Source organism: Amphibalanus amphitrite, unplaced genomic scaffold (genome assembly GCF_019059575.1).
Source record: "Amphibalanus amphitrite isolate SeventyFive unplaced genomic scaffold, NRLGWU_Aamphi_draft 000096F_arrow, whole genome shotgun sequence".
Lineage (NCBI taxonomy): Eukaryota > Metazoa > Arthropoda > Thecostraca > Balanomorpha > Balanidae > Amphibalanus > Amphibalanus amphitrite.
The window spans coordinates 490,020-507,313 of NW_024881591.1; the positions used below are offsets into that span (position 1 = coordinate 490,020).

Consider the following 17,294-nt stretch of genomic DNA (forward strand, 5'->3'; position numbering starts at 1 on the left):
GGATCATGGATCATTGGGCCTGTACTCAAGTACAGGCCCAATCGCCGACGGGCGTGGTCAGGTCCTTTGACCGCTGCATTCGTCACTCGTTCCAACATCCAACCTGATAAATCCTACAACAAGACTCGAGGGTATATGGCATACATATATTTCAGAACCCTTTGTTTCACATTTACACATAAACAGCTTATGTGCACACGAACGTAAGTCGACAAATCAAATAACCGAGTTTGAACTCCCGCGGAGGGGATACCCGAGAAACGGCCGATTGTCAACTCCCCTCCCCCGCATCGGCCGGTAATCCCCAATCGAGCACCAAACCTATCATCAAGTGCGCCCTAACATCCGCAAAATACGATTTTGAAACTAAATTATAATCCCTAGCTTCTCTGATGCCCTCCCCTAGCGGTGCATGTCACAGCGGATTGCAGTAGGTCATGAGCTTCTGCCAGCGGTGGAGGCCGCCGGCACTTTGCGAGTCGGTTTGTACAGCCACTGTGGGGACCAGGCGGCTAAGTGGCGCCCGGCACACAGACATACCCGCACACACAAACTCACACTCCCGACCCTACTACCACCGAGCCAAGGCACCGCCACCGCGCCGTCCCGCACGCGGCACTGTTAGTGTTTATCACCGGACCGGACCGGACCTGGGTCCCAGATCGGTCCCTCCTCCCGGCACGGCCCCGGGACCGGCCGGCCGGCGCGCAGTCGGTCCCACGCTCAGACGGTGGACTGGGACCGGCGCGGTATCTCACCATCGAGTCGTTCTCCGGCTACCGCGGCGCTTCGGACGAGGCGCGTAAATGCATACGAGGTAGCGAGCCGCCCCCGCCGTGGGGGAGCGCTCCCCGCCGACCGGCCGTCCCGGGCCGCTGGACAGCCATATCACAGGCGCGCCGCGCCGCCCGCCGGCACACGCGGCACTCAGTTAAAGTGGAACTTGAAGTGGAACGGCCCGCCGCCGTGGCCGCCGTGAAAACCGTGAAAGCCCTGCTCGAACGGGTTGAAGCCGCGTCCCGCCTCCGACTCCGGGTCGAGCGGGTCCTCGCCGGCGTCGAATTTACGCCGCTTGTCTGCCGGGCAGACGGAGCGGGTCAGACGAGGTCAGGGGAGGTCAAACGGGGCAGACGTGGTCAGCTAGGTTTGGAGCAACAGTGTCACATTTCAGAGCTCTGACAAATAACGTCGAGTGCCGGACCCGAAAGAAACTGAAGCGAAACTTAAATAGTCAATAATTGGCCAGGCACTGCACCTACGTGCGACTGCTCTTCTCCTCCATGCATCTGATTCCCCGTCTTTGTTCTTACCGGGATCGGAGAGCACCTCCTTGGCTGCCGCGATGTCGATAAACATGGCCTCCGCCTTCTTCTTGTCCTTCTCGTCGCCGGTCGCAAAGTTGTCCGGGTGCCACTGCTGAGCCAGTTTCCTGCACAGCAGACAGCGACGCTCCGTTACATACATGCCGACAAAATACGACAGATAGTACAGACGTAGGGTATACCAGATAAAATGCATCAGTCACAAAACAATGTTATGGTTTGGTGGAAAAAGAAAAGAAGCAACAATGGCAAAGGTGGACAAAGGAGCTTCACGTAATCCTATCACAGGAAATGTTTGGAACATACCAGGTGCTCTTACAATGACCCTTGCTGCCGAGGGGAGCATGACACCGTAGTAACAACGATACCAATGGAAGATACCTTATCACGTTAGGCTACCATCAATTACCTGTACGCCTTGTTAATCTCTTTCTTCGATGCTGTCTTCTTAACACCGAGGATTTTGTAGTAGTCCCTCTTCTTTTTTAGTTTCTGTTTCTTCTGTGCCTTTCCGAGGCCTTCCTTAGCCCTCTGATATCCTTCGTCCATCTCCAGCGCCTGGTAAGGCACGACGGGGAGCCCACCCAGTCAGTGCGGTCTTTCGGCAGAGTGTCTACCGACGGGAGGTCAGTATGCTAGCGCACGGAGAGCTATTTATAACAAGTCACACAAGGTCTGACACCAATTATCTCGAAGTCCGATGTCGAGAGACTGATACTGCACCAATCGAACGTCAATACTGCACGGCGCACACGACAGTCTGCCGCCCGGCGATGTGACCCACCTGCTGGTAGTCTCGAATGGCCTCATCGAAGAGGTCGTCGTTCAAGTAGGCCTCTGCTCGCTCGCAGTAGATGCGCGGCTCCCTGTCCAGCTCTATGGCCCGTGTGCACGTGGAGACGGCCTCTGAGGCGCCCTCTCGCACCTGGCACGTGCACATACGCTCCAGGCCGCGGTACCGCACCGCCGGCTCTGTCGGCTCGGCGTCCAATACCTGTAAAGGGACAGGGAGTCAGCCGGGGCTCTATGTGTCAGAGAAGCGTGGCGATACGAATGGGGCATGGAAAAAGGGTAGAATGAATGAACGGGATGGAGAGGGAGATAGGGCTGAAAAGAAATCGGAAAAAGAAATTGAGACAAAAGGGTACATGACGGCACAAAAAGCAAAATACGGGCAAGCAGGAATTAATATTGCTGGAACTGGAAGCGCAAGTCTGGTTGAATGGCAACGTGACGTTACGCATAGGACAGCTGACAACATACATGACGCTAGCAACAGAGCTAACATTTAACGGCATATTTTAACGGTAAAAGGCAGGGTACGTGATTCCCGGAGGTCAGTGAAATATCAACCAAATAAAAAAAAACAATAGAGGATCTGGTCACGGACCGGTGTATATGAACGCGTCGTGGACGGGCTGGGGAGGGGAGGAGGGCGGGGCAGAGATGGGGAGGGGCCAGGGAAGGTCGTTGGTCTACCGGACAGGAGCTTTGGCCAAACCGGTCGCCGCGCACGACTGGAATGTGGCCAGCGGCGGCTGGGTTCCGTCAAGGCCGAACTGAATGACACATACATGGCGGATGTCGGGGTCCACTGAGGAAATATCGGCACATTGTGGATACCGAAACAAAACGAACATGGAGCTTCTTGCAGCGGTGCATCGTACATTTGTGAAAAACTCACGAATCAATAGAATGTTCTCTGGAGCTGAAATGATCAAGGAATGCATCACAACGAAAAAGACCTTATCCGATTTTAGTAATGTGCCCAGTTATACCAGCAATCGGTCTAAAGTTTCGAGGATCCTGTACTGGAGGTGCTACATAGCACATTTCAACGACCATCCACCAGATACCCAGCAGCAGCATCATTTTCCCGATCAACCCCTCCCCTTCTACTCCGAAACCGTTAGGAGCTAAATGCTGTCGATCACTGAGCCCTCTGCAGTCACTGAGATCACGATCACCCTCTGCAGTCGGAAACATGAGGACTGTGTTTCACCCGGCCAGACAAACGACCTTCGATAGACCCGCGTCCCATGTCCTCACCTTGCTGGCCGAGCGCGAGCACGAGGCGAAGTCCTCGCGGTCCAGGTGCTCCTGCGAGTTGTCCAGCGCCTTCACCACCTTCTTCACCTTCTTGTAGTGTTCGTGGCACTGCTTGTCGTCCTGGTCCAGCTTCAGACACTCGCGCACCTCGCTGGACGAGGAGCGGGTAGGAACGGTTAGGTACCGTCGCGACAATCACTCTGTCATCGAAGTAATTACATAAGCCCGACGTCACTTCCTTATCCCATCTCATTGTCATGCCTCATCGACAGATTTTATCCTTCCCGGCGTCGTCCGTCCTCAATCGCATTCCATCGATCCATCGTAGCCCATCGATCGACCGTAGCAACTACCCCAGCTGTATCATCAGAACCGCAGGACATCTGTCTGCCCCCAACCAATTCCGCTACTTCATGGCTATCAGATTCAGATCAATCACCAAAGTTAGCCGTCAATCACCGTACAACCACTGGACAGGCCACGTCACCCACCACCCACACGTCCTGGCCCTCACCTGAGCGACTCGTGCGCCTCGCCGAGCCGGTAGTGCAGCTTGGCGATCTGCAGGTGACCGGCCCGGTTATCGGTCACCAGTTTGGTGGTGGTGCGCAGGTCGCTGAGCGCCGCGATCAGGTCACCCACAGCCACGTAGCTGTCGGCGCGCAGCTGCCGCAGCGGTGCCGACCACGAGCACACCTCCAGCACGCGCGAGAGCAGCGCAATGTGCGTGTGGTGGTCGCCGTAGTGGAGCGCCTGCTGCGCCTCGCGCACGTCCGCCCGCACCTGGTCGATGGTCGAGTACGCCTGCAGCGCCTCGGCGTTCGACGGGTCGCGCCGCAGCTGAGGAAGAAGGGGGAAATGGTAACAACTAACAATACAGAAAACATAAATCAAACAACGCGTCGCACAGGCAAAGACTGGGGATGTCACGAGCGTGGTGTACCTAGTTGGACCATTTAATATTCACAGACTTCGAAAACTGTCGACATCCGGCCGTGATATGTAACACATTCAGAAAAAGAAAACCAATGTTCAAAATGTTCAAACATTTATCATATCAGGCATATTGTCATTTAACTTACCACATCCTCAAAGTCGATATGTGCCTCGTCCAGATTTCCCAGTTTGAGGTGGACGTTGCCCCTCTGTAACCTCGCCTGAAAACGAGCAGAGAAAACGTCAATGGATCCGTCCCTGCGTCAGTCATTCTGAACCCAGTAAGCAATTCCCGCACCACTGTGCAATGAGAGACCACCGACTGACGACGCTAGCGTTTGGGAATCGGGCGTCGAGAACAATCGCCTATCGTATGTCAACTGGCTACTGTGACACGTCATCAGGCTTCGGACATCGATAAAACAGCTGGATCCCAGTCCGTTAACAGTTTTAAATGACGAAAAGCTTGATGAAAATCGATCCGAAATAAGGGTACTCAAATTGATCTCGATCAATACGGTAGCGGCTGTACAGTGTACACTGCACAGACGATGATTCAGTGCCTACTTAGCTGACACCTATCGCCGCACGTTTAAACGGAAGTCGGACTCTACGCACAGGTAGACGGTAGACAGGTAAACCGTCTAGATAGACGGTACAGACAGTACAGTGGGGTATACGGTATGGGGGGGGGGGTACCGGGTAGGACACTCACCGCCAGGAAGTCGGGCTTCATCTTGAGCACCTGCTGGAGGTCCGGCAGCGCCTGTTTGGCCTTACCCAGCGCCAGGTAGACGGTGGCCCGACGGTAGTACGACAGGTAGTTCTGCGGGTCGGCGTCTGAAACGGGACGAGCGCCGTCACACATAGGGACCACAGGACGATGCAAAAACAATAGAAACAAACGAAAAAGCAGGCCAATGAACGGACAAACGGAAAGACGGACGGACAGAAGAAATGAAGGACGGACGAACGGGCAGACGGAAAGACCGATGAACAGACGGAAAAGCAGACCGATGGACGGATAACCTTTGAACAAAGGGACAAGCCAAAGGACAAACATGTCAGCAAGCTAACAGGATGCCAGGACAAACAAACTCTCAAACATATGAACAAACAAACAAACACATGGCCCAGTGGGACAAACAGATCAACATCATTCAGACAGACAAATTGTGAATTAAACTAATTAACAGAACTACAGAATAAGAAACACATGTCTTCAGCACCGCTGTTCTCACCAATGGCAGCGTGGAAGTGTGTGAGGGCATCCTGTAGCTGTCCCTGACTCAGCAGCCTCAGCCCCATCTCTAGGTGCTGATCCACGTCAGCAGAACTCAGCGAGGATGTGGCATCTGCAACAGCGTAAGTCTTTGATGACACATGGAGTTTGACACAGTCTGCCAACTGATAGGACCCACATACACTGCCAAGTGTCAGAAGACTACAATTAAAATCAGACAAAACGAAGATAGGGGGCCTGGAAGAATATCAGTATTACGCTCAACTGAACCATCCATGGCATTTACATATAGATAGTATAGTCAAATCAGAATGCTGATCCAGTTCACTAAACCAGGACAGATAGGTACATAGTACTTAGGTACCTACGTAGGTACTACCTAGGTAAGCAGGTACCTAGGACCTTAAGTAAATAAATACCAGTACTTTGGTCTTTGACTGGCTTCCGACCCATTCCAGATACTTACCATTTATATGAATTTCTGCAGCAAGGAAAAATAGCCAAATTGATGCCAAATATCCTTGAAGATGTGCTAGATCTGTCATGTTTTGTACAATTACCTCAATTAACAAACAACCATGTAAAACTTGCAGGTTATCTCACTATGTCCGATTTCTAATGGTGACGACTTTAGGCCACGGATAGGGACTCAGATAACATCAAACATTGCTGCCTAATGAAGCATAGCGAACATGCAAAATCTACTCCTTAGAAGCGCAAGTCGTAACGAATGTAACGAACTTGTAAGTTGTAACGAACGCTCTAACAGAATGTCGTCTTTCGAACCGCACCAACCACCCCAACTTCTGAAACAACACAAATGACCGCGGCCAATCAGCACAGTACGAATACTACACCATAATCGTCTTTTGTCATCCACATATGTGATGCTTGTAATCTGAGCATGAGCCCTAGTAATTCCGGTCGTGGGTTTATTCCATTGGCGCAGAGCTGCTGATACTCCTTTTCATTGGCTCGCGAGTTATACGGTAAATGCTGTTCTCTGTTCTTTCACTTCCTTGTCCTAGAATTAAAAGAAAATGTTTTCATTCATTTGTCTAATTGTTTACAAACCTGACATATATTAGAAGAATATTAAATATTATTTGTTCAATTTATTTTATATTTTTAATAATAAATGATACTTAATTTTAATCACTTTTGTATATTTTAAGCCAATGACATACCACCTGCCGCATCCGGCGCATTTGTCACAACTCCATTGTGCTCTCTCGTATTCTTCTCTCTGTAATCTTCTCTGTCGTCGTTTCAATTGATTTTGGTGAGGGTTAAATATTTTAATTTTTCGGTTGTATGCTAGCTTTCACCTTTGCATGAATGTACGTTATGCTATGACGTCCTTTTAACCCTTTAAACACACGTGTCTGGACAAATTTGGTTTGTTTCGTCTTTCGTCTGCAGACTTTCGTTTGACATTTTTTCGGCACGCTATTTTTCGTCTGTACATATTTTCGTTCAAACATGTTTTGTCTGCATCTTTTCGTGTGTGCATTTTTCCTCCGACATTTTATGCCTGTATTTTTTGGTCTTAATGTATTTTCGTCCAATACGATTTACATCTCCGTACCCACTATTTCAACTCCCAACGTGAAGGTTGAGTGAAAGCATAATGCTATTCGACTGCAGTTGGGGAAACTATGGCAAAATCTGCTATTTTTAGCAGTCTGCTATTTTTGACAGAAATCTGCCAAAAATGGGTACGCATGTGACGTCATCGTACCCAAATATAGCAGATTTGGGTACGGCCCCATACAAAAGCAGATCTACACCCTAATTGAAGCAAATGCGCATCAAATGCCTGGCAGATTCATGATGAGAATAGTGCTGAGAGTGATCTCTGCTATTTTTGTTCAGATCCGACTATTTTCAAATTCATTATTTGAAAATAGTCGGATCTGAACAATAATATCAGAGGACATTCTCAGCACTATTCTCATCATGAATCTGCCAGGCATTTGATGCGCATTTGCTTCAATTAGGGTGCAGATCTGCTTTTGTATGGGGCCGTACCCAAATCTACTATATTTGGGTACGATGACGTCACATGCATACCCATTTTTAGCAGATTTCTGTTAAAAATAGCAGACTGCTAAAAATAGCAGATTTTACCATAGTTTCCCCGACTGACTGTGAGGCAAGTGATGTAATAATTCTAATGGTGAAGCAGAGCAGTGCTGAAGGCAATGCCTTAGGAGAGATTACAGGCAATGGTTAGTCAAATATTAAAGTGGTTATGTATCCGGCTTCAGACTGGCCTTCCCACTGAAATCAACACATTTTGGGACACTGTCTTACTCTTGTCAAATATTAGTTACTTAGCTGAGATGGTGCCTGAGAGATTTGTAATTAACAATGGTGGAAAGATCAGAGAATCCTTCAGATTTCATCACTGTAAAATTGTATGTGGATCTTAGAAACTGACCATAATAGTGAAAAAGTCCTAAGCCGTAATTTTAGGCACTTTGCTTCATGTCTTATAAGTTTCCTTAATATTTTGCTACCCAGCAGCATGTACCGCCCTCCAGGTAGGTATTTAGTGGTTGGTTGCCAACATCACAATAAGCGATCTGCATTGATGAATACGTCTAATGGCTGTTGAAAACCTTTGCCGATGTGTGTGCACGAACCCTCTTCTCATTTCTATTGAGTCATATTACAGGTGTGTCTCTGTCATTCAAAGTTATTACACCAAAAGCACATAGGCTAACCAACCACTCTTTTGCTGGAGGGCCGTACAGGCTGTCTGCCTCTGCTGACCTCGGGCCACTCTGGCAGGTGATGAACAGAGGCCGGGGCGGACGCGGAGGACGGGGTCGCGGCGGGCCGGCGGCCCCGCCGCACCTGATGCACGGTGTGCCGCCGCTGCGGCTCAAACCGGGCCGCGGCCGCTCGCCGCGCGGTCCGGTCCGGGGGCCGCCGCGCGGCGCGGGCGCGCCGGCACCGCGGCCGCAGCCGCTGCTAGCGCCGCTGCGCCGGCCCCGACCGCTGGTACCGCCGCAGCAGCTGATGTCCCCCGTGGCGCCGCGGCCGCGCTACCCACCGCGCTCCGCCGCGCCGCGACCCTTCTACGACCCACCGGCCCTGGACGACGGCGGGGCGTACTATGAGGAAAGCGGTCAGTACTATGATGAAGGCGGAGAGTACTATGAGGAGACTGGCACGTACTATGAGGAGAGCGGAGAGTACTATGAGGATGGCGGGGAGTACTATGAAGAGACGGGCCCGTACTATGAGGAGGGCGGAGAGTACTATGAGGAGACTGGCCCCTACTATGAGGGGAGCGTCCCGTTCCACGACGGGGGTGCTCCATTCCGCGGTATGGGTGCTCCGAGGCGAGTCAGGGGTGCTCCCATGAGGGCTAGGGGCTCTCCCATGCGAGGAAGGGGTGCCCCCATGCGGGGTCGAGGCGCTCCGATGCGGGGCATGGGTGCTCCGATGCGGGGCATGGGTGCTCCGATGCGAGGAATGGGTGCTCCGATGCGGGGCGCAGGCCCTCCAGTCCGCGGGAGAGGCGCCCCACTGCGGGGCAGAGGAGCCTCAGCGCGCGGCGCGGGCACCCCGGTTCGGGGCAGGGGCGCCCCGGCGCGAGGCAGGGGTCGTGGCCGTGGAGCCACTGCGGCCAGCACAACTCCCCAGTCCAAGACACCAAAGGTACAGAAGAAAACATCCAAAACTGAAAAGGTGAGAACCATTTAGAATTACGTTGGATTTTTATGAGGCGCTTGAGTTGTTTGAAAATAACCTTGCTTATTTAGGTTGCCGGTGGATTTTTTTTTTTCATTACGGAGCGAGCGAAGCGAGCGGAGTCTTTCCTTAGATTAACGGAAATTTCTGAGTATGAGCGGCCGGCCGGCCGGCCGTGGGGACGCTCTTCAAAAGCTAATATCTTAGGAACGGGACATCCGATTGACAAGCGGTCTTCTTTACTGAATGTCACTTGGACGTAAAAGTTCTGTGGTGTGATGGCCACCATGCGTTCTTGCCAACCACCGCACGTGGCGCGTGGTAAAGTTGGACATTTTTTAAGAACCCCCAAAATTGCAACCTCAATAACGGCACAACGGTTGGGCCGATTGAATTGAAACTCGGTACACAGTTAGGTCTCCATCAGATAATTCATCTGCATGTGTTAAGGTTGGGGTGCTGCTGCACGTGCGCACGTGCAGGGGTCGTTTCCAGATCTCGAGAACGGCTGGACCGATGGCGCTCAAATTTGGTACACGGTTAGGGACCAGTTAGTAGGGTGCCGTGCACAAGTCAGTTGGGACCCATTTTGCACGTGCGCACGTGCAGGGTGCCGCTTCCAGATCTCGAGAACGGCTGGGCCGATTGTGCTCAAATTTGGCACATCGCTAGAGACCGGTTAGTAGGGTGCCGTGCACAAGTCAGTTGGAGGTACCCCCTCGAAATTTCGCACGTGCAAGGCCCACCCTCTCGCTCGCTCCGTTAGTCGCCCCATAAGGCGTTATACTGGTTGTAATCTGATTATTTTTTCCTCTTAGTATTTTTCTGGCTCATTATTGTTTTTATTTTTGTAGACTTTTAGAGTTATTGTTTTGTGGGATTGGCAATGGTTTTGGATCATTGCTTTCACTGCATCTGATTTGCACTGTCCTGTAGTGTACTGATGACCTCTTGGCCGTGGTATATCCCGAAACTCCCCTGTGACCCTCCCGAAACTCCCTTATGACCCTCCCTCCCGTCCCTCAGGAGCGGGACGCCGGTGACCTGCTGAAGCCGTGGGTCACTCCCGAGCTGCGCGCCGAGATCGAGAAGAAACAGAAGATGCACGAGGCCTCGCGCGAGTCGGGCGACGCCAAGGACTTTGAGGCGTTCAAGGAGCAGCGCAACAAAGTGACTTCCATGATGCGAGCCGCCAAAATGGAGTATATCGGCATGCACGACGAGGAGGTGAGAGAGGCTGGGTGATGGGGGAGGGGAGGGCACCGCTGCCGCTGTGGTCCTGCGGCAGAGAAGTTGGCTTCGGTAACGATGATGCCTTATTACCTGAAAGTCAGGAAGGTTACCTTGAAATTCCAATTGTACGTAGAGTGATATAAATTGGGGCCTTCTTCTATCGGATAATTTAGAGTTGGCAGAAGGGAAGTCTATTCGGCTCTACTCTATGCGTGCAGAAAGCTATCGATGATTCCTCATTTGAGAGTAGAATGTTCGACGTTCCATTTGTGTTGCTATCTCATACATCCCATAACTTTGCGAAGCTCTTCAGAGTTTGTTTTCAAAGTGATAGCTTCCGTAAAATGTGCAATGTTTCGTTCGACCCATTTTTTGCTTATTTGTTCTAGGCGTCTGCATTCTGCATAATGCATTTTCATCGGCCATTTAGTATCTGAATGACCGCCCTTGTCCTTTGTTCATGCAAATTTAGACATTTATTTTTATGGTGCCGTATCATTTACGGTACATAAAATTCCCGGAAAGGGGTTTGTTCGTTTATACAATCTTATCGCAAGCTACGCTCGATACATTTTCACATCTGACTTTCTGTGCCCTCCAAACGTTGCAGGACATTGGCAAAATCATGGCGGAGGCTGGCGTAATGCAGGCGGCTAAATCTGCCGACTCTAAAACAGAGCCCAAAGCCGCCGAGCCCGCGGCGGCTGGCGTTAAGACCGAGCCAAAGGCCGAGCCAAAGTCTGAACAGGACACGAACGGCTCCAAGGCAGAGCAGCCCGCCGAAAACGGCGCGGCGGCCGAGCCGGCGGCCGCCTAGGGCTCCGCTCGTGGCCGGGAGGTGTCTGACCCGGCCTCCCAGTGCCCCGTCTCTGTAGCGAGCCGCGACCCCTGACCGGTCACACGGCCGGCGGAGTCACCGCGCGGGGCGGGGACCGAAGGGACGGTACAAACTGAGTCACAATGGGATACTCGCTGGCGGTCTGCTAAAACATCGGCACTGGTGACCAGCCATGCCACTGTGTTCATACATGTCATCAAACCCATCAAATCGTGGTAACGCTGGGACCTTAACCAGCCACTACGCAGACAGCGGGGTGGAAGTGCGCTAGTGCTCGGAGAAGGCGAACTATTTAACCCGCGCTGGCGGACACGGGCGGAGCGCTGTGTCCGTCGGTGACGGGTCGCGCGACCGCGAGTACTTACGGCCCTCCCTAGTGTTGAGTATTACCATTGTGCCCCCAACCGGATCGTCTCGGCGCGTTTGTGTCACGGGGTGCCTGCGCGTGGCCCCGTCCCCGGCCCTCCGCGGCCTTAACGGTCGCGGCGAATACTGCTAGTACAACCGGACGTCGCGAGGCGGCGCTACGGTCGCGGGCGTGTGCAGCACTGCTGAAAAGGCACCACCATCAAGCCATTACCATTTGCCGTATTTATTGGCTAATGTCGCGATCGAATGCACTTTCTTACCGTAATCATTTTTCTCATTGATTGACAATTGTATCTACCGCGAGAATTTCAAGTCCAAAACGACGGGTGCGTAGTTTTAGTGGAGCTGACCATTGCATTTGTGGCCCCGTCGGCCCCGGCAAAACCGGGTGACGCCGGCCGAGCAATGTCCGCGCTCACAGCTGCATTTCTCAGTGTACATTCGAGGCTTCATTGTGTCCATGTCTGTGTCGCGCTGTCTTAGAGAATAAACGGTGAGGCGCCGGCCGCCGAGGCAGCGGTCGGCACCGCGGCCCGTCCCCCCTGTATTGATCGGTGCGAGTAGGGAGTCTGGGAGGACCGAGCTGCTATCGCTCGGTCCAGCGCCGCGCACCACCGCCAGCCCGGCAGTAAGTTGCACGCCGGTCGCACAGCGACTGGAGCCCTCTCCCGTCTGTTTCCGATCTGTCCGGACCCCGGATACAGTTATGTGTTCAATGTCCCCTGTGTCATGGATCGTGGCACTCATGCTATGCCTAAAAACGCGGACAAACGTTATCAAAAATAATAATCACTAAAAACATCTCCGCTGATCCGTGGTTCTCATCCCCTAAAGGGCCGCGTAAATAATATGGTGGGACCCGCTAAATTTTCGGTACCGCATGTAAATTGTAAGGGGCTTCAAAGAATGATCAACATTCAACATTCAATTTGTAATCGCTTAAAAAAAAAATCATTTTACAGCGGTTTGAGAAATAAGCCCTTATTCGGACTAGAGGTTGGAGCGGTAAGTTTTCAATTGAGCCGTCCCGCTGGTCCTGTATCAGTGGCGGGGTTGTGACCGGGACAACCGGTATTCCAGAGCAGCGCGCCTGCCGGCTGACCTGACCTGGTCTATGACCTGAAGAAGCAACACTTCCAACGGAGTTCGACGCTGAGCGGCGGCGTCAACTGACGGCTGCCACGCCGGGGTGAGTTTCGCTTCGCTTTGGATGCTGCTGCTGGAATTTGAGTGACCGTGGATGAAGCCATGTTGGTGTGCAATGTTGTGAAGGCAAGTAGTTAGCTGTGTGGTTTTGCCTGTCAACTGTACCGTGTACACTGTCTTTTGTGGCAGACACTTGGGCCGGTACTACCTGTCCCGTTGGACGTAAGCTCCTCTGACTCGACTCTTTCTGCCCCGACCGGCAGGCTACAGAACCTATCGGCTGCGGCGATTCCTTCCGCTGGAAGACTGACTCGGCCGGAGACCACCACCGAAGGTCAGCGAATTGGGGCTGGTCCGTGAAGGGGGTCCGGCAACATCGACAGTTTCGCCATACAGGACCGTCTGACCCCACCCTCCCTCTAGAGGCCAGGAGTAGCATCAGCTCCCTAGAGCTCGGAAGGGGTGCTCGGGCGGCGGGCGAGGCTGCCCGATGCCTGCCGCACTGCTGCAGTCCGCCGCCCCTCCAAGACAGGGTCTCCTCCCGTGTTTCACGGAGAGTGCAGAAGTTAAGAGAATGATATTGAGGCCGGCGGCAGGTGTGGTGCAAGATGCGGCAGTTTTGAGATCGCAGAAGGATGGTGCAAAGAGAGACGAGATCATTGAGAGAATATGGCGCAAGGCCCACAGTGACATCGGCGTACTGATTAGCCCTCTGAGCTTGATTTGTAATACACGTCATAACATCAGCAATAGCATTTTCCCTTAACTTTATATGAATAAGAAATGGGCAAATTATGCACGGTGCATACTGCATAGGTACCCCTCTAGTCTCAAGGTGACTGTTCGCTACATCGATAATCTGCTGGTGCCCGCCCGTACTGTCCCTCCCAGCCTCCCATTCCCCCCTGCTCCCCCTCTCAGTCGCTCGGCAGTCTACTCCGCCCCGTCTCCGCTGTCAGTCCGGCGGTGGAATCATCCCCTCCCGCCCGGCCTTGCGTGCGGCCGGCAGTTGCACGCCCAGCATTGGGCGTTACATTTCGACAATGAACTGCTCGTAAACGGCCATTTTGCGGCTGTAACAGTCGCCGAAATGGCTGTAAGTGCGCTCAGAGCAGTGCTGGAGGACCACCTTCGGTTTCGGAGACGGCAGCCAGTCAGCTCGGGGTAGTGGAGAAGAATGCTAATAACGGCTGACACGGAATGGGATGTTCTGAGGAGGACGCTCATTTGCCCCTTCGCTGTAAGGCTACTCGGTTTCAAAATTTAAATATCAGCAATAAATACTGGTTAACCACTACCTGCAAATTCATCTTTTTGCTGTTGTCTCGCCGTTCTTCTTCCCTCCTAGTTCGTGTCCCGGCGTGACATCCTCAGGAGCGTAGGTCGGAGTACGGACTGGCTACAGTAGCCGGTTGCTGCACGAATCTCGATGTCTCTCGTCAGTTAATGACACCGGGACGGTCGCCCGCTCGCTCTCAGTCTGTAGGTAGCGGGGCGTCGGTCCGCGTGTGTGTGTGTAAGTCGGCTAATCCGTCCCCCTAACGACGCTGCGGTCCATTAGCGCCCGTTAATTGGTCGTTAGGTGGCGCCGCTCAGTCATATATCACCTCGGGCGCGGCGCCCCGGGCCGGTGCCGCGGCGGTGAGCCTTTCAGGCCGCACCGTGTACGCAGCTTTTTCGGCAGGGGATTAGCGGCAGATGAGAGCGGTGTTGCGCGCGATCGACTGTTTTTATCGGAGATGGTCCGCGGCGGCGAGATAGTCTGTTTGGGACGGTGAGACGGGCCGATATTCAGACATTCGATCCGCTGGCGCGTCAGTCCCTCTCTCACCCCCTGTCAGAAATGGACGCCGATGGGGTGTCATTAGACACATTGGTTGGTGTTTTTGTGGTGACGCTTAAGGTGATAAGCCGGGTGGAAGTCGTCGTTGGATGCATTTGTCTCTTAGGCCGCAGCTGATCTACCCACGTCTCGTAAAAAGTGAATCTGCTGGCCTACCTGACTGAATCTTTTTTCAAGAGACGTTCCCATTTGGCTGGGACCGCCATTCGTTCTCTGAGACTACCGTAGTTATTATATCTCCTAACAAATCGATGTGCGGCAGCTGAGGAAACCCTTTTCTTTTTTGTTCCACTCTTATTTAGCTCGGGGCGCCCTTCGACGGCCTTCGGAGGCGTCCTGACTCCTTTGAGTCGACCAATTACCGTCTGTGAGGACTCGGGTCGGCCGGCGGTCGCCGCCGACCGCAGTGTAATTGGGCCGGGGGACGGTGCGCCGGTGCGCGCGCCCGGTCGCACGCCCGGGGCCCGTATATTACGGAGAGGTGTGGAGTGTGGACTGGTCACGGCGGCGTCCTCACTGAGATAATCAGCCCGGAGTCGGCCCAGGCACCTGCGGTCGCCGCGGCGCTGACAAATGGACCGGTCGGCCGGGTCGGGAAAGGGTTCGTAGGCCGGTCTCTCGACCTTGGCCACTTCCCCTGGTCGGCTCCGGCTGTGGAGACGAAGCCAACCTGAGCTGTAAAATGGGCCGGAGCAGGGAAGGTCCTTTGTGCTACCATGGCTAGGACATGTTTCGAATGTTACGTCGAGAGAAGTCTTCACACTCTTGGGTGCTAGGTGAAAACAGAATCCGAGGTGTAAGCTAACTTCCCTTTATCTTAGCTATTTTCTATGATGTTTTATCATTCAGGGACGGAGTTCAGTGTTGTTGCATATGACTGCACGGATGCCAAGTAAAGCTGACCCTTAACCCGCGCCCCACTGGGGGGGGGGCTATTTATAGCCCCCCCTCCCGTTTTTCTGCAATAACTTCCAAACCGCTTGACGGATCGACGCCAAACTTACAGTACCTTTGGCTGCATCAATTTGACACCTTGTGTCAAAATTTGAACTTCGTAGCTACCATAGGTCGGCCGGAAATGACGTCAGAGTGACGTCATGTTCGGCCGATTTCGACGCAAAACATTGAACCACGGCAATCGCTCCCAAGAGGTCAGTTTTTAAGCTAGATCCAATTTCTTTGCATGAAAGGACTCAGAATTGACAGCGCTATCAAACTGCTATCTCGAATTTTCAAAATTTTGAAAATTTCGAAAATTTGATATAATAATATTCAAAATTTGTATTTTTATATTTTTTTCAAAAAGTTTTTGACTTTTCGAAAAAACCGGAATATATGTGACAGAACGCATGATTATGACTAACTCTAGCAAGTTTTAGCTAAATATCTTCAAAAATGGCCAAGTTATACGCATTATTGCAAAAAATTCACAATTATTAATTTTTCAAATCAATTTTTCAGTACGTATTTGACATCGTACACCAATATAAATGGCACCATCGTGTTCCTGAGCTCAAACTGCATCCAATAGACACCTTTTTTGTTGAAAAATTTTAACTTCAAAATTTGACCTTTTTTGACCTGAAAGTGACCTGACCTAAGCTAAATTCGACTCAAAATGACCTCGAATGACACAGACGACATCAAATTCGAAATCTATGGCCTAAATGGACCATAAAACATGTGTCACGTGACCGACGCATGATAAAATATTTTCGTGACCTGTGATGACCTGACCTTGACCTGAAAATCAAAGTAAAAGCTTGGTACCCTCAGGGTATCTAGAGCATCTGTTTAAGAGTGTGTGTACCAAAAATGAGCCTGATCTGACTTGTAAGACGGCGGCCAGAGCCCAAAATGTGAACAAGCCAAAATGCTAATAATTTTTACTTTGACCTGACCTGTGACGTCATCGGTGACCTCGAGGTCAATGAAATTAGGTTTCGCTCGACAGTTTTTCCGGGGCTATCAGACGCCGTTTGAATTTTGACGATCGGCCCAGTAGTTTCGGAGTTAGGAGGGGGGGCTATGAATAGCCCCCCCCCCCCCCCCCCAGTAGGGCGTGTTATACACAGACCCCAGTGGGGCGCGGGTTAAATCACCTTCAGTGAACTCCACCGCGCCTGACCGGGCGTCGCGATATCCTAGCAGGGGCTTTTTGTCTGCGTCCTGACGCTATCCGGTTGTCGGGCGTGCCCGCCACATACCTGACCGGCCACAGGTCCCGCGTTACCCTTCCCCTCAGCACCGCCGCCCATATCAATTAACACCAGCCGGGCGTCCCGCAGTAAAAACAGGACCCGTCGCCGCCGGCCGGGTCGGGCCTACTCGGCGTCTCTGCCGACCGCCCCGCGATGGTATGGACAGTGGACACCCCTCCCTCCCCTCCCCTTTGTAATGACCGGGCGCACGTCAATGAAGTCGGCCGATCGGGGCCCGTCGGAGTGGGCGGCCTCTCGGCTTCTCGGCGTGACGGAGTCGCCGCCGAGGGGAGCCAGCCGGGCACGGTGGGACCGGCGCCCGAGCCGCCCCGAGGAGAGCCAATAGACATTCCGGGGCCGGCGTGACGGGCGCCGTGACGACGCGTCACGCCCCCTGTTTTATCCGGCG

The 17,294-nt window shown here is 52.6% G+C and overlaps 2 protein-coding genes across 2 annotated transcripts; one reads left to right on the forward strand and one right to left on the reverse strand.

Moving 5' to 3' along the window:
- Positions 1–132: 132 nt before the first annotated feature.
- Positions 133–6,438, reverse strand: LOC122380338 (dnaJ homolog subfamily C member 3-like). The gene is made up of 10 exons (XM_043363408.1): positions 6,017–6,438; positions 5,549–5,662; positions 5,023–5,147; positions 4,454–4,528; positions 3,886–4,211; positions 3,372–3,522; positions 2,107–2,316; positions 1,732–1,880; positions 1,311–1,429; positions 133–1,076 (listed from the first exon to the last, which is right to left on the reverse strand). Exons 1-10 carry the CDS (start codon positions 6,093–6,095, stop codon positions 928–930), a joined length of 1,497 nt encoding a protein of 498 aa, XP_043219343.1. The 5' UTR covers positions 6,096–6,438; the 3' UTR covers positions 133–927.
- A 1,325-nt stretch (positions 6,439–7,763) lies between these two features.
- Positions 7,764–12,233, forward strand: LOC122380339 (translation initiation factor IF-2-like). The gene is made up of 4 exons (XM_043363409.1): positions 7,764–7,781; positions 8,347–9,252; positions 10,282–10,482; positions 11,099–12,233. Exons 1-4 carry the CDS (start codon positions 7,779–7,781, stop codon positions 11,303–11,305), a joined length of 1,317 nt encoding a protein of 438 aa, XP_043219344.1. The 5' UTR covers positions 7,764–7,778; the 3' UTR covers positions 11,306–12,233.
- The last annotated feature ends 5,061 nt before the right edge of the window (positions 12,234–17,294 follow it).